Source organism: Entelurus aequoreus, linkage group LG20 (assembly GCF_033978785.1).
Source record: "Entelurus aequoreus isolate RoL-2023_Sb linkage group LG20, RoL_Eaeq_v1.1, whole genome shotgun sequence".
NCBI classification, from domain to species: domain Eukaryota; kingdom Metazoa; phylum Chordata; class Actinopteri; order Syngnathiformes; family Syngnathidae; genus Entelurus; species Entelurus aequoreus.
Window position 1 is genome coordinate 22,657,928 of NC_084750.1, and position 27,419 is coordinate 22,685,346.

The 27,419-nt window shown below is 40.6% G+C and overlaps 1 protein-coding gene across 1 annotated transcript in view; it reads left to right on the top strand.

Annotated features, from left to right (window-relative positions):
* The window catches only part of rusc1 (RUN and SH3 domain containing 1), a 39,813-nt gene extending 15,930 nt beyond the window's left edge, over positions 1 to 23,883 (top strand). Inside the window, exons 3-11 of the mRNA XM_062029644.1 lie at positions 1,746 to 1,868; positions 1,938 to 2,014; positions 3,951 to 4,125; positions 4,235 to 4,340; positions 4,416 to 4,462; positions 11,042 to 11,502; positions 11,580 to 11,797; positions 11,875 to 12,042; positions 18,528 to 23,883. Coding sequence (XP_061885628.1) covers positions 1,746 to 1,868; positions 1,938 to 2,014; positions 3,951 to 4,125; positions 4,235 to 4,340; positions 4,416 to 4,462; positions 11,042 to 11,502; positions 11,580 to 11,797; positions 11,875 to 12,042; positions 18,528 to 18,693 — 1,541 coding nt within the window. The 3' untranslated portion in view covers positions 18,694 to 23,883. The remainder of the gene's footprint in view (positions 1 to 1,745; positions 1,869 to 1,937; positions 2,015 to 3,950; positions 4,126 to 4,234; positions 4,341 to 4,415; positions 4,463 to 11,041; positions 11,503 to 11,579; positions 11,798 to 11,874; positions 12,043 to 18,527) is intronic.
* The last annotated feature ends 3,536 nt before the right edge of the window (positions 23,884 to 27,419 follow it).

The window sequence follows — 27,419 nt, forward strand, 5'->3', positions numbered from 1 at the left end:
TTTGGCCATGTTGTAATGAGCAGCCAGGACAGTGTGGCTCAGATGGTAGAGCTCGAGAGTTCCAGGTTTGATTCCATCTTACCTTGCTGGCTGGAACATAATGAGTTTCACCGTGTAAAGCGCTTTGAGTCTCGAGAGGAAGAGCGCTACATAAATATAATTTTCTTCACTTCAGAGCTGCGTGTTCAGTTTTTTTTCGTCAAACTTTCCCCCTGCGTGTCCTTCTATTGTGGCTTTGCGCATACATCAATAACAACATCAGCAGCTCACCCGACGTTTTTGTCCAACTTTTGTTTTTGACTTTTAGCTTCCACAGTATTTCCATACAATTTGGTATAGGAACCTGTCAGGTTCAAACACTGATGACATCTATCAAACAGACAAAGAAGCAAGGAATTAAACAGAGACAAAATTCAATTTAGCTCAATTGAGGAGAAACGTCTGGGCTGTACTCTTGTACAGTCTCCCACCGCGCTCTAACGAAAGATTGTACGCCTCCTCTTTTATTTGGACTTTCCCTGATTACATGGCAACAGCTGTTTCTAAAGGAAGGGGGTCGTAAACAGCCGCTGCCTTTGGTCACAATACAGTTAAAAGAAAAAGTGCCTGGAGGGGGGTCAGGTCCTGCTTCCTCTCCACTTTGTAGATCTCGGGTCAAGAGGGGGAAGGGAATTATATTTATATAGCGCTTTTCTCTAGTGACTCAAAGCGCTTTACATAGTGAAACCCAATGTCTAAGTTACATGTAAACCAGTGTGGGTGGCACTGGGAGCAAGTGGGTAAAGTGCCTTGCCCAACGACACAACGGCAGTGACTAGGATGGTGGAAGCGGGGATCGAACCAGGAACCCTCAAGTTGCTGGCACGGCCACTCCACCAACCGAGCTATACCGTCCCAGACAAAATCTTCCTATGGATTACAATACATCAAAGAAACCGACACCTTCATGTCGCTTCCCATCCTACACAGTGGAGTTTTACAAGCCTTTTGCTTGGTAGGATCAAAGACCGCTTTTGTCCTCTCGCCGTTTTGTGATAACTTAGACACAATTATTCTGACAGAAACCGTCTCGCTCGGTTGGTAGAGTGGCCGTGCCAGCAACTTGAGGGTTCCAGGTTCGATCCTCGCTTCCGCCATCCTAGTCACTGCCGTTGTGTCCTTGGGCAAGACACTTAACCCACCTGCCCCCAGTGCCACCCACACTGGTACTTAGATATTGGGTTTCACTATGTAAAAGCGCTTTGAGTCACTAAAGAAAAGCGCTGTGTAAATATAATTCACTTCACTTCACAGGATGCATTTTGGCTTCATTCCTGTGAGAATCCTGCGTGTTATTAATGAGTGGATGTTGGTTAATGTGTCCAGGGCTAGCTGCAGTGTGCTCAAACAACCACCAGGGCAGATAATTCTGTATCATCTCTTTCGGACGTATCAGGTCTTCACATTGAGGAAAGGCCTTTCTTTAAACGAGGGATGGGGCAAAAACGAATCCAAACCTACTGCATGATATGCTGATAATCACATGATAGGCTTGGTCCCTCTTAGATCAGTAGTACCATCTGCTTCTTTCTGCCTTCTTCTCCACGTCATCGCTTATGGCTCTCCAATACTAACATTTTTAGTTAGAATATTTCTCTCCCTCATGGTTTCTTTTGCGCTTGTTTAATTTCTGTTTTTTATTCCTCTAAGTCATTCCTCTTTTTGATTTTTTTTTTTTTTTTTTTTTCACGGCTGCCAACCTCCAGCCGTCCGCAGTGTGTCGTTCAGCGGAGCTGCGCAACGAGGTGAGACGTCCTGGATGGGTGAAGATGCGCCGCAACCAATGAGAGGCCTGCGTCTGTCCTCTCTGCACCTCCTGGAAAAGAGAGGTACGGGCGCACTGTTTCGTGTTGCCGTGTCCCGCTGTTTAGTAACCGCACACTGTCGTCCTCCTCCAGCTCTTGTCGGCGCCGTCAGTGTGGCAGTGGAGGCCGTCTTAGCTCAGTTTAGTTCTTCTCGGACGGCGGTTCAGAAGGTCAGTGCCAGCTTTGGTTTTGCTGTATTTTGCATGTCTTCTCTCTCTCCGATACTGCGGACCAGTGATGGGCGATATAGCCTAAAATCTATATCGCAATGTACAGTCGTGGTCAAACGTTTACATACACTTGTCATGGCTGTCTTGAGTTTCCAAATTTTTTCTACAACTCTTATTTTTTTGTGATAGAGTGATTGGAGCACATACTTGTTGGTCACAAAAAACATTCATGAAGTTTGGTTCTTTTATGAATCTATTATGGGTCGACTGAAAATGTGAGCAAATCTGCTGGGTCAAAAGTATACATACAGCAACATACATGATCAATTTTGGTGATGAAGAAAATGTACAATCAAATTAAATTAGCTTCATGGCATGGCCTCTTAACTTCATGTGAGTGATTATGATTGACGACACCTGTTGACTTCTCTGAGCCCATTTAAATAGGGCTCATGTGATGCAGTCATTAGACTCGGTTACTAACCCGATAATGGGAAAGTCAAAGGAACCCAGCCCAGATCTGAAAAAACGAATCATTGACTTGAACGAGTCAGGTAAGTCACTTGGAGCCATTTCAAAGCTGCTTTAGGTCCCAAGAGCAACTGTGCAGACAGTTATTCGTAAGTATAAAGTACAGTTTTGTCACTGCCACAATCAGGAAGAAAACTTAAACTATCCCCTGCTGCTGAGAGAAAATTGGTCAGGATGATCAAGAGTCAACCGAGAACCACCAAAAAGCAGGTCTGCAATGAATTGGAAGCTGCTGGAACACAGGTGTCAGTGTCCACAGTCAAGCGTGTTTTGCATCGCCATGGACTGAGAGGCTACCTTGCAAGAAGGAAGCCCTTGCTCCAGAAGCGACACCTTAAGGCTCGTCTAAAGTTTGCTGCTTACCACATGGACAAAGATAAGACCTTCTGGAGGAAAGTTCTGTGGTCAGATGAAACAAAAATAGAGCTATTCGACCACATTACCCAGCAATATGTTTGGAGGAGAAAAGGTGAGTCCTTTAATCCCAGGACACCATTCCTACTGTGAAGCATGGTGGTGGTAGTATTATGGTCTGGGCCGGTTTTGCTGCCAATGGAACTGGTGCTTTACAGAGAGTAAATGGGACAATGAAAAAGGAGGATTACCTCCAAATTCTCCATCAGTCCAGAAGTTGGGTCTTGGGCGCAGTTGGGTGTTCCAACAGGACAATGACCCCAAACACATGTCAAAAGTGGTAAAGGAATGGCTAAATCAGGCTAGAATTAAGGTTTTAGAATGGCCTTCCCAAAGTCCTGACTTAAATGTGTGGACAATGCTGAAGAAACAAGTCCATGTCAGGAAAAAAAACAACAAATTTAGCTGAACTGCACCAATTTTGTCAAGAGGAGTGGTCAAAAACTCAACCAGAAACTTGCCAGAAGCTTGTGGATGGCTACCAAAAGCGCCTTATTGCAGTGAAACTTGCCAAGGGACATGTAACCAAATATTAACATTGCTGTATGTATACTTTTGACCCAGCAGATTTGCTCACATTTTCAGTAGACCCATAATAAATTTATAAAAGAACCAAACTTCATGAATGTTTTTTGTGACCAACAAGTATGTGCTCTAATCACTCTATCACAAAAAAACAAGTGTTGCAGAAATTATTGGAAACTCAAGACAGCCATGACATTATGTTCTTTACAAGTGTATGTAAACCTTTAACTACGACTATATCTCTGTCTACAGATGTAGCCTACCACCAGATATGAAGTGACTGAATAATAGGTTCTCAATTCTCAATGTAAAGTGCTTAAAAAGCGCTAATTAAATCTAATCCATTATTGTTATTTTTTTAGTCAAAACGTACAACAAAATAAACGCAGCAGCTCTATTAGTTAACCAGTTTGAGGGCCATCGACGTCCACTGTGTATCATACTCCCCCGTCCATCTGTCTTCCAGGCCTTATCAGGAGACAGCACCGTAAATCCATCGCTGGGTCGTCTGGTACTGCAGTCCCTCTGCCCCGCCCTGCACAGCTTGCTGACGGACGGCCTCAAGCCCCACCAGAGTGACCTAATTGCAGGCAGAAGGCCAACTTCCGCCTGGAGCCTGGTCCAGGCTTCAACCCGACCAGGTAGGGTAATGTAGAATTAGGATACTATTAATAGAATTGACTATATATTAATCAGTTAGAATTTTTCTCGCATATGTCTCCTTCATTTAATTCTATTTTTCTCATTCAGGACCTAAAACACAAGCCCTGTTCAACCTTCAAGCTAGAGTTGGAGAGCTGCCTCAGCTTAAGCAGAACAAACATCGCTTCAATGCATTCCTCCTCGGATTACTCAAGTGAGTATTAAAGAAATAAATCATGTTTGCATATTTGTTTTGGTCTATAAAGCCTCTTCTTTTCTATGTTTCCAGCTCAAAGCGACTTGATTTCTGGGTGTCTCACGTTCAGTCTTGCTGTGGTAAGTTACCATGAAAAAGTCTTAGTGCGCCATGACATTTATTGTTTTTTTAGACTCTCCTGCAGTAGTAAATAAACTGCAAAAAGCTGTCAACCATGTGTGTCAGCGTCATCTTAGAGGGGCACTTTAATGCCAAACAAACGTTTCCTACCTATTGGTTCCTGTTGTTCTGCACAAGCCCCACAAATGTGAAATCAAACCATGGAGGTAATGCAGAGCGATTAAAAAAAAATATCTTGCCTTCCTTCATACTTTCTGCGTTTGGAATTTGCCCATTTTGTTACGTTTTTAAGTGTGATGTCAGCAGATATTTCCTTATATGGTAGAGATTTACCCAAACTGTCTTGCGCAAGTCTGCCATTGAAGTCCGACGCTGTAGCCAATAAGTTCCTTCTTTTTCTCTATCCTCTTGTTGTGGGGCCGACTGGCTCGTACATGCACAAGCATCTTTCGCTTTTGCCATTTCTAGTACAAAGTAGAGTATAGTTCAAGCATAATCTGTGAGTAGGCCCTCTTTGGAAGCGCTAAAAAGTACAACAACAATGGCGGGGAGAAGGTGCTGCCGAAATGGAGCCACGTAAATAAGACCACCCACAAAATGGCACATCCTGAGGAGACAGTCAGAAAGCATCTTAAAAACAGTTTGTAAAACATAATCTATGCAACATTTTGACCAAAGAACCACCATTACATTTTATGTAGATCACAAGCAAGTGTTTTAAATTTAGAAAATAAATCATAATATGACCTCTTTAAGCAGGCACTTTTTAGCGAGAATAAGAACACGCGGGACCAGGACTTGATGAGTCATGACATTAGGGATGTAACGATAAATGGTAAAACTCACAATGGTTAGTATTACTGTTTTAAATTAAAATGATCGAAAAACCATGATTGATAACTTCACTTTGATAAACTCACGTACTGACTCGCTAGCTTAAATGCTAACCTGAAAACAAGACATTAACGTCTTTCCCCATTAAGAAACCTCATACCTCAATCTAAAGTTATTTAAACACATTCCTGTCTGAGCAACTAAGATATTCATCCCACACAAGCTGGTTCAGACCACCATGACCAAACATCATGAGCCATACCATGTAGCAGATCTGATCCTGGATTAATACCACCAGCTCAGGATGAGAGTCACAGCAGGGGAAGCAACATCAGAGTGGCATAAGTTGGAGGTGAGGATATACACAGACTGTACCACCTCTGTAACCTTGTTCACCCTGGCAATGAACATAATTGTGAAATCTGCGGAGGCCCCCGGACCCAATCAGGCATCAAGGTTTTTATTGATGACCTGACAGTCACCACAGATTCCGTGCGAGGAGGCCGGTGGATCCTCCAAGGGCTGGAAAGACTCATCCGGATGGGATTCAAACCAGCAAAGTCTAGATTGCTAGTGTTGAAGAAGGGCAAGGTCACGAACAGGTACCAGTTCAACATCGAAGGGTCAATAATACCGTCAGTGTCAGAGAAACTTGTGAAAAGTTTAGGCAAGGTCTTTGAAAGCAGCATTAAAGACTCTTCATCTGTCCAGTCAACCTGTCAGTAACTGGACAGCTGGCTGAGATCAGTGGACCGATATGGCCTCCCAGGCAAGTTCAAAGCGTGGATATACAAGCGTGGTATATTACCAGGGAAACTATGGCCGCTTCTTGTCTACGAGGTCCCCATCTCCACTGTGAAGACCCTGGAGAGAAGGTCAGCACCGGTCTCAAGAGAAGGTTGGGGTTACCCAGAAGCCTCAGTTCAGTTACATTGCCCTCTATGGTAACACCACAAAGCTCCAGTTGCCTATGAAGTCGCTGGAAGAGGAGTTAAGGGTAACTCGGGCCAGAGAGGTGCTGCTGTACAGTGACTCGAGGCATCCAAAGTTGGCCCCTGGCAGGAGTTGTGGTGAAGACCGGAAGGAAGTGGAGTTTCCAGACTGCTGTGCTGGATGTGGAAGCACGACTGCGCCACAGAGATCTGGTTGGTGTAGTGACCCATGGCATAGAAGGCCTGGATGTTCCCAACACCACTTCGACACAAGTAGAGCAAGGGTAAGAATAAGCAAATGCAAATACAGAGGTCAGGACAGCAGTGGAAGAAGGAAGGATTAGCAGAGCGGCTGGGCCGGAGCAGCAGGGGGCCTGGACCAGATCGAAGCACGCCGTGGACCTTTAAGTCACCTGGACGGAGCTGTGGCAGACTGAACCACACTGTATCAGCTTCCTGATCCGGGCAGTCTATGACGTCCTGCCTAGCCCAGCGAACCTCTTCACCTGGGGGAAAGCGGAGACCCCGAACTGCTAACTTTTTTTAGGAAGAGGAACTTTGGAACACGTTCTGAGCTCCTGCCCAAAAGCGCTCGGCCAGGGCCATTGCACCTGGTGCCAAAACAAGGCGCCTAAACCGTTTGCAGAAGCCATCAGCAAAGGTATCAACAGCTGCAGCCGAGTGCACAACGCTACCTGCGCAATCGCTTTGGTCAAAACAGGGGACCTGCCTTAGGTCAAAACAAGAGACCAGCCGAGGGTAGTTTGCAAGAAAGCCCCAACAGGGATCCTGGCAACTGCTCTCCGTAGACCTGGAGAAGCAGCTGTGCTTCCCTGAGAAAATTGTCAGCACCACCCTGATGCCAGACATCCTACTGGTCTCAGAAAGCACCAACAACATCATAATAATGGAGCTGACAGTGCTATGGGAGGACCGCTTGGGGGAGGCCCAGGTCATCAACTGTCGTGAACAGGGCTAGAAGGCAAGATGTACGCCCATCAAGGTTGGCAGCAGAGGATTTTTGGGGCACTCACTCCACAAAGCCCCAAGTGTCCTGGACATTACAGGAACAGCAAGGAGCACAGCCATCAAGAACATCACCAAAGCAGCTGAGAAAGCCTTGAGATGGCTCCGGATCCAGAGAGGAGAACCATGGTGAGGACAAGCAAGTTCCACATGAACACAAGCCGCATTTCTTTTTTGCGATTGGGTCACCTGGGAGAGGATGTATGATGTTTGAAAGACTCGAAACACCTTATGACCCCAGGAACGTCACTGATGATGTGTTCAGGTGCATCAGAAGATGTATTGAAGAACTAACTATGGACATTGACCTTACAAGCTGTGCTCTCTAAGAGTGATCGATCTATATTTAGAGGAATATGAGACAGAAGTGTTTTGAAGGTGCGTTTAAATACCGCTGAACAGAGTAGGACGCCACAACGCCCGCCAGAAATAATAAATAATAATAATAGATTTCATTAGTTGCGCACTTTTCATTTAAATAACTCTTAAAGTGCTACAGTACAAACCAATATCTTAAACAATAAAAGCTTAGACATTAAAACAGATTAAATACTTAGAGCAGGGGTCGGCAACCCACAACGTTGAAAGAGCCATCTTGGACTAAAAATACAAAAAACAAATATGTCTGGAGCCTCAAAAAATGAAAAGCCTTGTATAAGTGTTATAATGAAGGCAACATATGACGTAAGTGTCTATATTAGCTATAATTGCCTACTATCAAAATGACTATGTGTCGCAGGTTGAAGCAAATCTTCGTTGACAGAAACGTTGAAATTTAATATTTATTCTACACGTTTTTACAACATTAGAAAGCATTAGTAAATCAAAGGCTACTCAGAAAGTGAGATAACTCCTGGAAATTACTGGCTTTTAATGGCCAAAGGTATAGATGTGTGTGTCCGAGTTAAAGGAAACGGCAGGCTGTCTTCTTCTAATATATTTATTACAATCTATGGCAAGCTAGGTAACGTTTGCTGTGGTCTGGAACAACATGGCACACAAACAACTATCTGAAATGCAGCCAATATTACATACAGATAATGTGTCATGAGACATGCAAATATAAATTATATACAAATAGGATAAAAGTGAAGGAAATTAAATGAGCTCAAATATACCTACAAATGAGGCATGATGATACAATATGTACATACAGCTAGCCTAAATAGCATGATAGCATTGATTAGCTTGCAGTCAGACACTGACCAAATATGCCTGATTAGCACTCCAACAAGTCAATAACATCAACAAAGCGCACCTTTGTGCATTCACGCACAGCATGAAACTTTTGGTGGACAAAATGAGACAAAGAAGGAATGGAAGATTTTACATGTAAACAAACAGTCCACACTATGGTGAGTTAAAGAACCTCCAAAATTAGTAGGACAAAACGATATTCACCAAATACTCTCATCAGTGAAACATACTCACAAACACATTAAAGGCCTACTGAAATGAATTGTTTTTATTTAAACGGGAATAGCAGATCCATTCTATGTGTCATACTTGATCATTTCGTGATATTGCCATATTTTTGCTGAAAGGATTTAGTAGAGAACAACGACGATAAAGATCGCAACTTTTGGTATCTGACAAAAAAAAGCCTTGCCCCTACCGGAAGTAGCGTGACGTAGTCAGTTGAACATTTCCGCAAAGTTCCCTATTGTTTACGGTGATGGCGGCCAGAAGTGAGAGCGATTCGGACCGAGAAAGCGACAATTTCCCCATTAATTTGAGCGAGGATGAAAGATTTGTGGATGAGGAAAGTGCAAGTGAATGACTAGTGGGGAGTGGAAGCGATTCAGATAGGGAAGATGCTGTGAGAGGCGGGTGGGACCTGATATTCAGCTGGGAATGACTACAACAGTAAATAAACACAAGACATATATATACTCTATTAGCCACAACACAACCAGGCTTATATTTAATATGCCACAAATTAATCCCGCATGAAAACACCTAGGTGTTTTTTATGCTAGCTCCTAGCTCCTAGCTCCCGTCCATATAACCCGCCAATACAATTCAAACACCTGCACAACACACACAATCACTCAGCCCAAAGGACCGTTCACCTAACCCAAGGTTCATAAAGCTTATATATTTACCCAAAGTTACGTACGTGACACGCACGTACGGGCAAGCGATCAAATGTTTGGAAGAGCAGCTGCGTACTCACGGTACCGTGTCTGCGTCTGTGTATCCAAATCAAAGTAATCCTGGTAAGAGTCTGTGTTGTCCCAGTTCTCTACAGGCGTCTGTGTATCGAAGTCAAAATCCTCCTGGTAAGAGTCTCTGTTGTCCGAGTTCTTCGATCTTGACTGCATCTTTCGGGAATGTAAACAATGAAACACAGGCTGTGTTGTGTTGCTGACTTCCCTCGCAAAATACTCCGCTTTGCACCGACAACTTTCTTCTTTGCTTGCTCAGCTTCTTTCTCCATAATGCAATGAACAAATTGCAACAGATTCACCAACACAGATGTCCAGAATACTGGGGAATTATGAGAAGAAAACAGGGCTATTTTGTATTGGCTTCAATGGGGTACCGATACTTCTGTTTCACTGGCTACGTCACGCACATACGTCATCATCCAAAGGCGTTTTAACCGGAAGTTTAGCGGGAAATTTAAAATTGCACTTTATAAGTTAACCCGGCCGTATTGGCATGTGTTGCAATGTTAAGATTTCATCATTGATATATAAACTATCAGACTGCGTGGTAGGTAGTAGTGGGTTTCAGTAGGCCTTTAAACAGTGGGCTTTCTAACAATTGGGAAGGTTTGTGTCATGTTTGTCCTCAAACAAAAAACATACTAAAACAAAACATTTATTTTCCCCCATCTTTTTCCATTATCAATCCTTTTTTTTAAATGCTCCAGGGAGCCACGAGGGCGGCACTAAAGAGCCGCATGCGGCTCGAGAGTCGCGGGTTGCTGATCCCCGACTCAAACTAAAACCCTATCAGCGATAGCTTCCTAACAGCGTGTACATTTATTTTAGTTATTAGAATAAAATAACCTGGTCAAAAGATTTCATTGTGTAAGTAAGCGCATTCCACAGTACCGTGATAATAATAACCCTGACAATTTGGATCACGGTAACCGTGATATGAAATTTTCATATACCGTATTTTTCTGACTATAAGTCGCAGTTTTTTTCATAGTTTGGCCGGGGGTGCGACTTATACTCAGGAGCGACTTATGTGTGAAATTATGAACACATTACCGTAAAATATCAAATAATATTATTTAGCTCATTCACGTAAGAGACTAGACGTATAAGATTTCATGGGATTTAGCGATTAGGAGTGACAGATTGTTTGGTAAACGTATAGCATGTTCTATATGTTATAGTTATTTGAATGACTCTTACCATAATATGTTACGTTAACATACCAGGCACGTTCTCAGTTGGTTATTTATGCCTCATATAACGTACACTTATTCAGCCTGTTGTTTACTATTCTTTATTTATTTTAAATTGCCTTTCAAATGTCTATTCTTGGTGTTGGCTTTTATCAAATAAATTTCCCCCAAAAATGTGACTTATACTTCAGTGCGACTTATATATGTTTTTTTCCTTCTTTATTATGCATTTTCAGCAGGTGCGACTTATACTCCGAAAAATGCAGTAGTTACATCCCTAGTCGAAATAGACGGGTTGTCAAAATAAGCGTGACCAACTTAGGCTGGTTCCAATGTGTTGCCAAAATATTAAGTGTAATCATTTTGCACAATGCCGGGTGTTTTGAGCACACACAATAGTAACACCACCTGTTTATGTACAGATGTATTGGACACATACTACCGTCCGACCTCCTTCATGCGTCTGTCGCTGACTGCCTGCCAGCCCCTGTTCGACGAGCTGCTCGTCGTCCTGCAGCCTCTCAGCCTGCTGACCTTTAACCTGGACTTGCTCTTCCAGCACCACCACTTAGAGCCCCACAGCCCTGTTTCAAAGGTGTGCAGCCCACCCGTTCAGGATGCGGGACAAAAGGCGCCGCACTCTCAGTTGAGAGGCGGCAGGTACATGGAGAGCCTCTCTGAAATAGACTTTGCGAGTCCAGAGCATCAGGTAGCCTCGGCGGCTACTCCAAACAATGGAGGGTTAGGGGGGTCTAGTGATAGCAATACTGCACCTACTCTGAGCCACACCAGTCCTCAGCTGATGTGGGTCCAGGAGAAAAGGATCGGTGAACTGCCACCTCCAAATCTTGACGAGGAGGGCCTTGCTCAACAGGCTGGACAGGTACCCCACTTCCTGTTGTTGTTTTAGGTTGTTGTACACACGCGCTGACACATGTGGAACTGTCAATTCAATTCCAGGTGATCCAACAGGGCTGGGGCGCTGTGATGCGCTGGGGAGGCAGACTGAGTCAGAACCTGGCGGCAGGAAGGACGAGTCCGCCGGATCACCAAGCCGAGCCGGCTAGCAACTTTGCCGTGGTCAGCTCTGTCGCTCAGGTGCCCTGGGGTCTAAGTCGCCTCTTTGGCTCTACCCCCAAAAGTCCCAACAGTCCAGTCGGGCATGCACCACCAACCAGGTGAGTTCCACAGCACTTACTCGGTTTCAGGGACGGTCAGCTGAGACAACAACCTTCATGCCCCTGCGCCCATCCAGGCGGCCCTCTCAGTGGTTGGCTCCCAGTGTCACAGCGTTGACCCGAATGGTGAGCAGCATTTCGGCTCCGGTATTACGGAAAACGCCGGAACCGCAGTGGGAGACTGAGGCCAAGTCGGAGAGCGCCCCGGACACACTGGAGATGATGGATAGACCCAAGTCACTAAGGTACTTTTACAAAATCTATACATTACCAAACAACATCCCAAAAATAGACTCATTACACGGTTTCCCCTACATGGAACTGATCGTGGCGGCCCGCCACAGCAAAATAAAAGCCGCCACGCATTAAAAATGTGGGTTGTAATTAGGGGTGTGGGAAAAAATCGATTCGAATTCAAATCGCCATTCTCACGTTGTACGATTCAGTATCGATTCTCATTTTTCAAAAATCGATTTTATTTTTTATTTATTTAAAAAAATATTTTTTTTTTTTTTTTTTTATTAATCAATCCAACAAAACAATACACAGCAATACCAAAACAATGCAATCCAATTCCAAAACCAAACCCGACCCAACAACACTCAGAACAGCAATAAACAGAGCAATTGAGAGGAGACACAAACATGACACAGAACAATCCAAAAGTAGTGAAACAAAAATGAATATTATCAACAACAGTATCAATATTAGTAACAATTTCAACATAGCAATGATTAAAAATCCCTCATTGACATTATCATTAGACATTTATAAAAATAAAAAATAAAAAAAGAATAGTGTCACAGTGGCTTACACTTGCTTCGCATCTCATAAGCTTGACAACACACTGTGTCCAATATTTTCACAAAGATAAAATAAGTCATATTTTTGGTTCATTTAATAGTTAAAACAAATTTACATTATTGCAATCAGTTGATAAAACATTGTCCTTTACAATTATAAAAGCTTTTTACAAAAATGTACTACTCTGCTTGCATGTCAGCAGACTGGGGTAGATCCTGCTGAAATCCTATGTATTGAATGAATAGAGAATCGTTTTTGAATCGAGAATCGTGTTGAATCGAAAAAATTGATTTATAATCGAATCGTGACCCCAAGAATCGATATTGAATCGAATCGTGGGACACCCAAAGATTCGCAGCCCTAGTTGTAATATAATGCATTGTAGCGTCCAGAAGAAGTCCCACGAAGTCCCACGCTCTTTTTAACTTTTATTGCCAATCTTATGCTAACAGGCCCAATTCCAACACGTATTCCCTCCCGTTTTCACAAGTCTGTCTCTTTGCTTCATTCTTAGATACACAACAACACTTCCTCATTCTCCACCAACCACCTATCCAGCACGGTGTGTTCATGATCATAAGAACAATGAACATCAATAACATCCAAACATAACAATAACACCAGCAGGACGTTGCAGTATGAATGAACATACATAGTGTCCTAAAAATGTTGACATAATTTTAAGAGCAATTCTTTGAAAACAACCAAATCTAGCTTAATGAAATTGAACGGTTTCAGTGGTGTTCAATATGTGCATTGCCGGTGACACGGCACACGTCAAGTCGGTAGTTAAGCTCTTGCCAAACACGCCCTAGCATGTCTCCTGGCAACATTATTCAGTGAGGAAGTAATTCTCTACTTCAGTTTGTCGATGCCAGCAGGAAGAGGCGGGACATAGGCCGAATCTTGATCTGTTTCAATTAGGGATGTCCGATAATATCGGACTGCCGATATTATCGGCCGATAAATGCTTTAAAATGTAATACCGGAAATTATCGGTATCTGTATCAAAAAGTCAAATGTATGACTTTTTAAAACACCGCTGTGTACACGGACGTAGGGAGAAGTACAGAGCGCCAATAAACCTTAAAGGCACTGCCTTTGCGTGCCGGCCCAATCACATAATATCTACAGCTTTTCACACACACAAGTGAATGCAAAGCATACTTGGTCAACAGCCATACAGGTCACACTGAGGGTGACCGTATAAAGAACTTTAACACTGTTACAAATATGCGCCGCACTGTGAACCCACATCAAACAAGAATGACAAACACATTTCGGGAGAACATCCGCACCGTAACACAACATAAACACAACAGAACAAATACCCATAAACCCTTGCAGCACTAACTCTTCCGGGACGCTACAATATACCGAACAACACCCCCCCAACCCCCAACCCCACCCACCTCAACCTCCTCATGCTCTCTCAGGGAGAGCATGTCCCAAATTCCAAGCTGCTGTTTTGAGGCATGTTAAAAAAATAATGCACTTTGTGACTTCAATAATAAATATGGCAGTGCCATGTTGGCATTTTTTTCCATAACTTGAGTTGATTTATTTTGGAAAACCTTGTTACATTGTTGAATGCATCCAGCGGGGCATCACAACAAAATTAGGCATAATAATGTGTTAATTCCACGACTGTATATATCGGAATCGGTAATTAAGAGTTGGACAATATTGGGTATCGGCAAAAAAAGCCATCATCGGACATCTCTAGTTTCAATACATCCTGTGAAACTTTGAGGTTATTTCAACAAGAATTGCCAAAAGTTATTGGCCTGCAAAATGTCAATTATTTTGGGACACCCTGTGGACAGCCTATTATTTGCGTAGTATTGACGAGTGATGCTCTGAAAATTTGGCCGCCGTAAAATGACTTTGATCAGAGAAACAGCACTGCTGAAAGCGGATGTTGTGACGACGTAAGCGATGCGCGCAAGATTGTCTGGAGCGGAGGTAGCATGTCTGCGATGTGGACGTACTTTAATACCATTAAAAGTTTTTGTATTTCAATTTGTGGAGTGAAACTATGGAATGGTTTGAATGTGGAGTTAAAGCAATGTCCAAACATAAAGCAGTTTAAAAAGAAGTATAGGCACATGGTGCTCCAGAGGTACAGGGATGAAGAAGGGCTTTGATATTGGGTTGTTTGTGTTACAGAAGAGTGTGGGGCTGCCCATTGAGGCGTGATGTGCTGTGGCATGATGCCATTTCCATGATCACTAGTGGTAATGGTGTGGCTACGTATGTGTGTAGTGTGCATATGTATGTATATATTTATAATTTAGGTATATACAAGTTCATTAAGTTTGTACATAGAGTGAACAAGTAGTTCTAGCTTTGAGTAATTTACGATTTAAAGAAAATGGGTGGGATTAAATAAGTGTAAACTTCTTCTCACTCCTTTTCAAATATGTAAAAAAAAACCATTAAAAACATTTATTCACCATCGTTTTAATTTTGTTTAAATGGCTGTTAAGGCTATGGATCAGGCTTGCTCTTGTTTTTTTTGCATATTTGAAATAAAACTATATCAAATCAAATCAAATACAGGGCTTCTTAACCTTTTTGACCTCGAGGCCCGACTTTTCCACGGCAGAGGGTCCCGGGGCCCACTCAAATATTAACACTAGAGATGTCCGATAATGGCTTTTTTGACGATATCTGATATTCCGATATTGTCCAACTCTTAATTACCGGTCTCTATCAACCGATACCGATATATACAGTCGTGGAATTAACACATTATTATGCCTAATTTTGTTGTGATGCCCCGCTGGATGCATTAAACAATGTAACAAGGTTTTCCAAAATAAATCAACTCAAGTTATGGAAAAAAAATGCCAACATGGCACTGCCATATTTATTATTGAAGTCACAAAGAGCATTATTTTTTTTAACATGCCTCAAAACAGCAGCTTGGAATTTGGGACATGCTCTCCCTGAGAGAGCATGAGGAGGTTGAGGTGGGTGGGGTGTAGGGGGTAGCGGGGGGTGTATATTGTAGCGTCCCGGAAGAGTTAGTGCTGCAAGGGGTTCTGGGTATTTGTTCTGTTGTGTTTATGTTGTGTTACGGTGCGGATGTTCTCCCGAAATGTGTTTGTCATTCTTGTTTGGTGTGGGTTCACAGTGTGGCGCATATTTGTAACAGTGTTAAAGTTGTTTATACGGTCACCCTCGGTGTGACCTGTATGGCTGTTGACCAAGTATGCCTTCCATTAACTTGTGTGTGTGAAAAGCCGTAGATGATATGTGACTGGGCCGGCACGCAAGGCAGTGCCTTTAAGGTTAATTGGCTCTCTGTACTTCTCCCTACGTCCGTGTACACAGAGGCGTTTTAAAAAGTCATAAATTGTACTTTTTGAAACAGATACCGATAATTTCCGATATTACATTTTAAAGCATTTATCGGCCGATAATATCGGCAGTTCGATATTATTGGACATCTCTAATAAACACTAAATTAGTGATCTTACTTTAGATTTTAATCGTATTTAGTAATTATATCTAACATTCTTACAGTTTAAAAGCCTACTGAAACCCACTACTACCGACCACGCAGTATGATAGTTTATATATCAATGATGAAATCTTAACATTGCAACACATGCCAATACAGCCGGGTTAACTTATAAAGTGCAATTTTAAATTTCCTGCTAAACTTCCGGTTGAAAACGTCTATGTATGATGACGTATGCGTGTGACATCAATCGTTGAAACGGAAGTATTCGGACATATTGTATCCAATACAAAAAGCTCTGTTTTCATCGCAAAATTCCACAGTATTCTGGACATCTGTGTTGGTGAATCTTTTGCAATTTGTTTAATGAACAATGAAGACTGCAAAGAAGAAAGCTTTAGGTGGGATCGGTGTATTAGCGGCTGGCTGCAGCAACACAACCAGGAGGACTTTGACTTGGATAGCAGACGCGCTGTCCGACGCTAGCCGCCGACCGCATTGATGATCGGGTGAAGTCCTTCGTCGCTGTGTCGATCGCAGGAAGGCAGGTGAGCACGGGTGTTGATGAGCAAATGAGGGCTGGCTGGCGTAGGTGGATAGCTAATGTTTTTAGCATAGCTCTGTGAGGTCCCGTTGCTAAATTAGCTTCAATGGCGTCGTTAGCAACAGCATTGTTAAGCTTCGCCAGGCTGGAAAGCATTAACCGTGTAGTTACAGGTCCATGGTTTAATAGTATTGTTGATCTTCTGTCTATCCTTCCAGTCAGTGGTTTATTTCTTTTGTTTCTATCTGCAGTTAAGCCCGATGCTATCACGTTAGCTCCGTAGCTAAAGTGCATACGTCCCAACCCTCCCATTTTTACCGGGAGACTCCCGGTATTCAGCGCCTCTCCCGATAACCTCCCGGCAGAAACTTTCTCCCGACAAACTCCCGGTATTCAGCCGGAGCTGGAGGCCACGCCTCCTCCAGCTCAATGCGGACCTGAGTGGGGACAGCCTGTTCTCACGTCCGCTTTCCCACAATATAAACAGCTTGCCTGCCCAATGACGTTATAACATCTACGGCTTTTAGAGAGTAGAGTGCACAACTGCGCACACAACAAGGAGACGAAGCAGAAGAACGAGGAAGTTACAGACATGGCGACGCCGTCGACGAGCAAGATGAAGAAATATGCTTGCAAGTTCCAAAACGAATGGAAACAATAATTTCAGTTCATCCAGGACAGTTCGAAGGGGAAGGGGTATGTATGTTGCCTGTACATTTTGTAGAACAGACTTCTCCATTGAACACGGTGGCCGAGTCATGAACGGAGGAGAAGTTAAACAGGACAATACTGCCATCTACTGGATAGCCCCCGGAACACTGAAATTCAAGTATTTATTTTATTTATATGTATGATAAAATAAATATATATATATAGCTAGAATTCACTGAAAGTCAAGTATTTCATACATACATATATATATATATATATATATATATATATATATATATATATATATATATATATATATATATATATATATATATATATATATATGAAATACCTGAGTTGGTGAATTCTAGCTGTAAATATACTCCCCTATTAACCATGCCCCCGCCCCACGCACCCCCCCACCTCCCGGTATCGGAGGTCTCAAGGTTGGCAAGTATGCTAAAGTGCTTCGCCGATGTATTGTCGTGGAGATAAAAGTCACCGTGAATGTCCATTTCGCATTCTCGACTCTCATTTTCAAGAGGATATAGTATCCGAGGTGGTTTGAAATACAAATCTGTGATCCACAATAGAAAAAGGAGAGAGTGTGGAATCCAATGAGCCAGCTTGTACCTAAGTTACGGTCAGAGCGAAAAAAGATGCGTCCTGCACTGCACTCTAGTCCTTCACTCTCACATTCCTCATCCACGAATCTTTCATCCTCGCTCAAATTAATGGGGTAATCGTCGCTTTCTCGGTCCGAATCGCTCTCGCTGCTAGTGTAAACAATGGGGAAATGTGAGGAGCCTTTCAACCTGCGACGTCACGCTACTTCCGGTACAGGCAAGGCTTTTTTTATCAGCGACCAAAAGTTGCGAACTTTATCGTCAATGTTCTCTACTAAATCCTTTCAGCAAAAATATGGCAATATCGCGAAATGATGAAGTATGACACATAGAATGGATCTGCTATCCCCGTTTAAATAAAAACATTTAATTTCAGTAGGCCTTTAACAGGATAAACCTTCTCAAATAAAATGAAAGCATGTGTTAATCACTAAGAGTATCATTTATTTAGCACATACATTTTAGGCTGAGTCACCACAAATTGGATGCCTTCCTCCCCCAACCTCATGTTTTATTCATTTATTTTTTTGTCCTGTTATAAAAAGAGCGCCCGTGGCAGTTATGCGGAAGGATGTCATCGCCCGCTTTTGTTTGGCTCGCGCTTCACGCCTCTTCCCCCGCGCTGTCTCCCTCCAGGTCGGTGCGAACGCTGTGCGACTACGCCGGAAAGGCCTCGGAGCTCAGCTTCTGCAAGGGGGAGGAGCTGCTGGTCCTGGGGGGCGTCGACCAAGACTGGATTCGCTGTCGTCAGGGAGACAGAGAGGGCCTGGTACCTATTGGCTACACTTCGCTCATCATGTGACACCACAACTGCTGGACGCCATGAATTAAAGATGACAACGACAACAAGAGAAGTACATAAGAGGAAGAAATATTCCTGGGTAAATACTGAGAGGTTGTGATGAGGTTACAGTACTCTAAAAGGAATATTTCACTCGGCATCAAATAACTAATAACTCCACCTTGCCGTGAAATATCTCTTTTAAGTGCACTTCCTGCAATGTTTTGCTTGCAGATCAGCGACTGTAGGGGTTGGCACTACAATACATCATCAAGTAAATACTAATGTCCATAGTGCCACTTTTTACTTGAAATTGAATCATTTTATGATTTGTATTAATTAATTTGTTTGTTCATAATTATAATCGGACAAATATTCAATGCAAACAAATGACCGATGTAGTAAAATCAACTAAATAGTAAAAATATTTTGTTTTAGTGCATACTAGTATTGTACGGTATACCAGTATTAGTAAAGTACCGCGATACTAATGAATCATATTCGGTACTATACCGCCTCTGAAAAGTACTGGTCCGCCACCCCCATTGGTGGATCTACACCTAACATCCACTGTAATGATACCAAGTACAGTAGCGTATCTCGTCGATATTTTTAGGCATCACAACATCTTCTTTCGCTTTTTAAAAATGTATTTTATGTTTGTAAACTCAGGAAATATGTCCCTGGACACATGAGGACTTTGAACAAGACCAATGTATGATCCTGCAACGACTTAGTATCGGATTGATACCCAAATTTGTGGGATCATCCAAAACTAATGTAAAGTATCAAACAACAGAAGAATAAGGGATTATTACATTTTAACAGAAGTGTAGATAGAACATGTTAAAAGAGAAAGTAAGCAGATATTAACAGTAAATGAACAAGTGGGTTAATAATTCATTTTCTGCCACTTGTCCTTTTTAATGTTGACAAAATAATAGAATGGAAAATGACACAATATGTTACTGCATATGTCAGCAGCTAAATTAGGAGCCTTAGTTTGCTTACTTACTAATAAAAGACAAGTTGTCTAGTATGTTCACTATTTTATTTAAGGACAAACTTGCAATAAGAAACATATGTTTTATGTACTGTAAGATTTTTTCTTAAAATAAAGCCAATAATGCAATTTTTTGTAGTGCCCTTTATTTAGAAAAGTATCGAAATAATATTGGTATCGGGACAGCACTAGTGCATATTTTTAAATATATTGGCTTTTAGGGGTGCACAAAAAAATCAATTCACATCGGAATCGCGATTCTTATTTAGCCGGATTCTAATTCAATTAATAATTTTCCAAAATCAATTTAAAAAAAAAAAAAAAAGATTTTTTTTTTACAAATACAAATACATTTTTAAAATGAGCTTTTTTAACCTGTTACATGTTTAGAAAAAAATGCATCATACTTATTATACCAAATGATAAATTGTGACAGTCTGTTTGAATCAGGAATCGCGTTGAATTAAGAATCAATTCTGAATCGAATAGTCACCCCAGGAATCAAAATCAGATCGAATCATTAGGTGCTCAAAGATTCACACCCCTTTTTGGTTCTCATTCAAATTCATATTTTTTAGTCACCCAAAGCCCTCTTGTATCTAGGAACTTATTCCCTGACTTTATAAACAATTCATAAATATCAACAATGTAACTAAATGAACAAAAAAACCTGATAATTATCAAAATATTGAGTCATCAGTATCAAAGTATTGATCCGGTACTAATACGTCCCTTGATATCGATACTATCGATGTTAATACGGGTCTGCCCACCCCTCGTCGTCATGGTTCCAAAGCAGGGCGCACTTTGAGAGTATTGTCCCATAACTTCCTCGTGCATACGTGATCATATAGTGAACTGTAGCTGTGTGTACATCCGTGCGATATTGACCTCTCATTCTTCTCCGCCGCTATTTGACATTTTACTGCTGTATTTGACTGTATAAATAATATACATACATATATACATAGACACACATATATAAATATATACATATTTAAAGTGAGATTAATATTACTTTAAAAGTCATAAGAGCGAGCTGGTCGTGGAATGCCACAGCGACGATACGGACGGGATCCATTCTCTTCACATTTCGGTGGTCGTCATACAAATAAATGTGTATGTGTTTGAATATCCAATATCTTCCTTCCCGTGTGCTTCATGTATCGCCATTGTCTTGAAATAGCATTCAAATCCATCGGAGTATATCCTCAAATAGTGGCCTCCGCCTCAATGAATCGCCACTTTGTATCAAAAATAGTAGTTATTTTTAATGCGACAACCGGGTACCTTTCAGTCCGGTTCGCACATGCTCAGTTTGGTGAATGTTTGCACTATGTAGATCATAAGATCGTGATAGCAGGTCGGTGATTAACCAGTGAATGTAAACCAGGAAATGATGAGTTTTTTTTGTTGTTGTTGTTGTTTTGATGTTATCGTTGATTTTGTGTAATTGTCCATGGCGCACTTGTCGAAAACATGTAAAAGCAAAACAAATATGTATAGCACTAGACTTTTATTCATCCCACAAAATGATGTGGCTGCAGGGCAGATTTAAAAACTCCCAAAGGGGTTTTAAACCAAAAGGTAAAAGAACACATGAAAACAAGAGGAGGGACATAAAAGTGGCGCCATTACAAAAGTAAAACGCAATGAAAAACTCATTTGGCAACACTAACGATTCCAACTGCTTCGTCTTTTTATGCTCTGGGGGACCAGGTGCGGTATAATGTGAGTAAGGGTGATAACGTAGCACTAAATCTATTTGTGGCGGCAAAACTCTTGATTACTACTTTATAGGGCTGGGCGATATGGCTAAAAACTGTATCAGGATACATGTTACGGCTACTCTTACGTTCAAAAAAGTTTTTAAAAAATAAAGATAGTAGGGCTGCAACAACTAATCGATTATAAGAATAGTTGCCGATTAATTTAGTCATCGATTCGTTGGATCTATGCTATGCGCATGCGCAGAGGCAATTTTGTATTTTTAAATTTTTTTTAAATAAACCTTTATTTATAAACTGCAACATGTACAAACAGCTGATAAACAATAATCACATATGGTGCCAGTATGCTGTTTTTTTCCCCAATAAAATACTGGAAAGGATAGAAATGTAGTTTGTCTCTTGTATCCGATTATTAATTGATTAATCGAAGTAATAATCGACAGATTAATCGATTATCAAATGAATCGTTAGTTGCAGCCCTAAAAGATAGCAGAGTAGTCCTCTGAGGAGGAGGTCTATGACTCACTAAATACCTTAAAAAGCACTCGCGGAGATATTTCTACATTCCAAATGATCATAATTTATTTTCTCAAACAGAAATATTCTCCGTGGTTGACTTCAAAATAATCAAAAGAAGACTTATTTAGCCTTAGATAAACTGTCTCACTCCTCACTCCTTCAACATGAAAGACAGACAAAAGGAGCACCCAGCTGTCCTCTCTCCTTAATTATAGGAAGAGGACGGCTGGGTGCTCCTTTTGTCTGTCAATTATAAAATAAAATGAATTATGATCATTTTGAATCTAGAAATATCTCCACTAGTGCTTAAGTAAGGTATTTAGTGAGTCATAGACCTCCTCCTCAGAAGACTACTCTGCTATCTTTATTTTTATTTTTTCGAACTTTTTTTTAACACAAGAGTAGCCGTAACAATACAAGTGCTTTGTGTCGGTCTGTATCGATAATTATTGATATTTTATATGACCTATTGAAAATAAGGACCAGGAAGAAAAAAAAAAAAAAGTAAACATTTTATTTCTGATTATAACCTCCTCAGCAAACGAGGAAAAAAGGAAAGGAAATGTCAACACAAGCATGGAAAACACTCAAACATTATAAACAAAATTGTAAAATCACATTAAACACCTAACAATAACGTCTTAAAATTAAGGTGCAAAAATAAAGGAATATGTAAGAAATGCTTAATAAAGTGTAACAAAATAGTGTGAAAATTTAATCATAGAGAAACCTGAGAAGAACTATTTTCTGCAGGTTTAGTGGCAGGAAGTTACAGCTGTGCTCTAAAGGGTGAGCACGGCTAAGATGGTGTGGTCTTTACCGGTCTTGGTGGGGACGAGCGCCTTGCATCATTTACAGACCACATTGGTCTGACTACGGTCCGTTGGAAAAACTCCCAAAAAACCGCCATACCGTCGAGGTGACTTTTCCTGTTTTATCCACAATTTCTTCATTTTTACTTTCTCTTCTCACTCCACGAAAAAAAAATCAAACAAGATGGCGCCGCTGAACTTGATAATTGATACTGTTAAAAAGTTAAAGTACCACTGATAGTCACACACACACCAGGTGTAGTGAAATTACTCTCTGCATTTGACCCATCCCCTTGTTTCACCCCCTGGGAGGTGAGGGGAGCAGTGAGCAGCAGCGGTGGCCGCGCACTGGAATCATTTTGGTGATTTTACCCCCAATTCCAACCATTGATGCTTAGTGCCAAGCAGGGAGGTGTCATGATCCGAGGCCCGGATCATGTTTTTGTTATATTCTGTTAGTTTTGGACTCCCTTAGTTCCTGTTTTGTGCACCCTCGAGTTTGTTTTAGCTACCATGGTTGCTTATTATTTTCACCTGTCTCTGATTGGTGTTCGGGACGCTCACCTGTTCCCCGAGCACTAATCAGAGGCATTATTTAAGCCTGCCTTTGCCGGTCAGTCGGGCTGGCTTCATTCTGTCACGTGTGGGTGGTCGCAGCTTACTGACAACGGAACACTCCGGACAGGACGTGCAGGTAGGAACATGGTTTATTGTCGAAATCCAACAAGTACAAAAAACTGAAAACAAGTCAGAAGAAAAACGCACTGGACGCTAACGCTAATACTTGGCATAGACTAGAGATAAGGAATACTCACGCAACTGTGGCAAGAAGCAAACAATGAAGCCAGGCCGACTGACCGGCAAAGGCAGGCTTATATAATGCCTCTGATTAGTGCTCGGGGAACAGGTGAGCGTCCCGAACACCAATCAGAGGCAGGTGAAAATAATAATCAGAATCAGAATAGTTTTATTGCAATTGTTTGAGAACGGGTTCACAAACTAGGAATTTTTCTTGGTGCAATCGTGCAACATAAAACGCATATAATAAGCAACCATGGTAACTAAAACAACACCCCGCGACCCCAAAAGGGACAAGCGGTAGAAAATGGATGGATGGGTAACTAAAACAATCTCAAGGGTGCACAAAACAGGAACTAAGGGAGTCCAAAACTAATAGAATATAATGAAAACATGATCCGGGCCACGGATCATGACAGGAGGTAATGGGTCACATTTTTATAGTCTTTGGTATGACTCGGCCGGGGTTTGAACTCACGACCTACCGATCTCAGGGCATACACTCTAACCACTTACCTGATTGGCTGTTAGCGTGTCACTCCCACTGATCAGTGATCACTTCCTGCCTTGCTCGGTTACCAGAGAGCGAGTGCCTTTGTTTATTTCAGACGAAGAAGAAAACAAAATTAACACATTTTTTTATTGATATCGATTGTGTCTATCGCGATATATACTGATATCATTTTATCGCCCAGCCCTGGTACTAGTCACAGGACTAATTACTTAGTTACACATTCAAATTCCCATCGTAATGCTCGTTACAACTAATCAGCAAACAAGTTTCATCACACAAAGAAACAAAGGCCTTCTGGCAAATACATACTGCAGTACTCTCTGCAGTTAAGTAAATCTGGCTGGCCAGGGCCACTATTTGAGGAAATAGGGTTGCATCCCTACTGGCTATGTTTAACTTAATCTTCCTACTGGTAAAAACAAAACAAAACATTGGCTGTGTCTCAAATGGAACACTTCCATCAATCCTCTGCAAAGGTTTCTGGGCCGTATTTGTTTGGTGCTCACAAGTTGATGAAACCAAACAAGTCGACACCTCTGTCAATGTAAACAAGGAAGTTAGGACGTGAGTGCAGGGTGGATGAAGATGTGGTCTTTATGTGTGCACACACAGCATCAGCATTTGGAAAGGCAAGATGAAGAGGAGGAAAATGTCAAATATAAGTCTGAGAAAGTTAGGCATCAGTTTGACTTTGCCTCAGAGCACATAAAAGTGTGTTAAAGGACAGTCAAAGTGGGAAATCTTAACACTTGATTAAAAAAATATGAATTAAATGACATAAACATGCAAAAACCCGGGGCTTTCTGACAGTGGTCCAGCAAACTGGTACTAATTAGGGAACGAGTGTATATATATATATATATATATATATATATATATATATATATATATATATATATATATATATCTATATATATATATATATTACCGTTCAAAAGTTTGGGGTCACATTGAAATGTCCTTGTTTTTGAAGGAAAAGCACTGTACTTTTCAATGAAGATAACTTTAAACTAGTCTTAATTTTAAAGAAATACACTCTATACATTGCTAATGTGGTAAATGACTATTCTAGCTGCAAATGTCTGGTTTTTGGTGCAATATCTACATAGGTGTATAGAGGCCCATTTCCAGCAACTATCACTCCAGTGTTCTAATGGTACAATGTGTTTGCTCATTGGCTCAGAAGGCTAATTGATGATTAGAAAACCCTTTTGCAATCATGTTCACACATCTGAAAACAGTTTAGCTCGTTACAGAAGCTACAAAACTGACCTTCCTTTGAGCAGATTGAGTTTCTGGAGCATCACATTTGTGGGGTCAATTAAACGCTCAAAATGGCCAGAAAAAGAGAACTTTCATCTGAAACTCGACAGTCTATTCTTGTTCTTAGAAATGAAGGCTAATTCACAAAATTGTTTGGATGACCCCAAACTTTTGAACGGTAGTGTATATAATATATATACAAAGCCATACTTGCCAACCTTGAGACCTCCAATATCGGGAGATGGGGGGGGGGGGGGCCTTGGTCGGCGGTGGGGGCGTGGTTAAGAGGACAGTATATTTACAGCTAGAATTCACCAACTCAAGTATTTCATATATATATATATATATATATATAAATACTTGACTTTCAGTGAATTCTAGCTATATATATATATATATATATATATATATATATATATATATATATATATATATATATATATATATATATATATATATATATATATATATATCCTCAATAACTTTAGTGGGATTTTTATTTTAAACTTTCATTGCTCATAAAATAATAATGCATTAAAATCAACGGTGTTGTGAATTATTGACCTAAGGTTCCAAACATTTCACATCAAATATTACACTTTGAAATAACTTTTGAAGGAAAATTATGAATTATTTTTTTTTTTACTTTATATCGACAGATAAATAGACCCGAAGTTGATCTAGAGATGTATTGAATAAAAAAATACAATAAAACAAATGCGTATAAATATGTGTGTATATATATATATATATATACAGTATACACACATATGTATATATATATATATATATATATATATATATATATATATATATATATATATATATATATATATATATATATATATATATATATATATATATATATATATATATATATACAGTATACACACATATGTATATGTATATATATATATATATATATATATATATATATATATACACACACATATTTATACGCATATGTTTTATTGTATTTTTTGTATTCAATGCTTACAATACATATCTAGATCACTTCGGGTCTATTTATCTGTCGATGTAAAGTAAAAAAAAAAAAAATCATAATTTTCCTTCAAAAGTTATGTCAAAGTGTAATATTTGATGTGAAATGTTTGGAACCTTAAATAGGTCAATAATTCACAACACCGTGGATTTTAATGCATTATTATTTTATGAGCAATGAAAGTTGCTCTGTGAGCGCTTTGAGTATCTAATAATAGAAAAGCGCGATATAAAATCTAATCCAGGATTATTATTATAAATTTAAAATAAAAATCCCACTAAAATTATTGGGGATCCAAAAGGAAAAATACATTTACATTAAATTGCACAGTGCTAAAATTGATACATTTTAACTAAATTAATAATAAATAATATTATATAAGTTTCTTAAATAAACTGTCCATAAAATTCAAGCGCAAATGCAAACACAACTTCCCCACTTTAGTCATAATTTGTGCGCTTAAGAAACTCCAGGCGTCTTCTGTTTGTTTGATATTGTCATTACTGCCACAAGTGGCGGAAAAGTGTACTACAGTTTACGGCCCACAGCTGAGACAGATATTTTTTTGTGTGGCCCTCGACCTACGGTTCAGAAACAATGACCTATAATACAAAACCCACACAAAGTTTTGTCTTTAAAATATATAAAATCCCTGAAAAGGAGTAAGTAGGAGCTAAGTAAGGAAGTGGGCCAACTGAGACACAGTCAACACTGTCTGACCTGAATGCAGCAATGTATGTGCTAATAACGATAGAAAAAAAATAAATAAATAATGGCTGGTAATGTCCTGGTCCCTTTTGCATCAACCTTTGACCCCTTGAGCCTGTCATGATGATGGCTATTATTAACGATTGTGTGGTGGGTGGCAGTGATATGTTCACACGCAGTACTTTATTGCTTTGTGTCATCTCCCAGCTGTCTGCAGACTCCGTATCGGCCAGCATTGCACGTGTGCGACATACTGTACAGTACAGTAGAGGGTTGGTTTTTTTGTTCCTTTCTTTTACTGATCCAATCAGCTATCAGGGATGTTATCAACAGCCGTGTAGCATTACTGTCACTACGGCAACAGTAGCATTATGTTAGACCGGTGCTCCCAACTGAT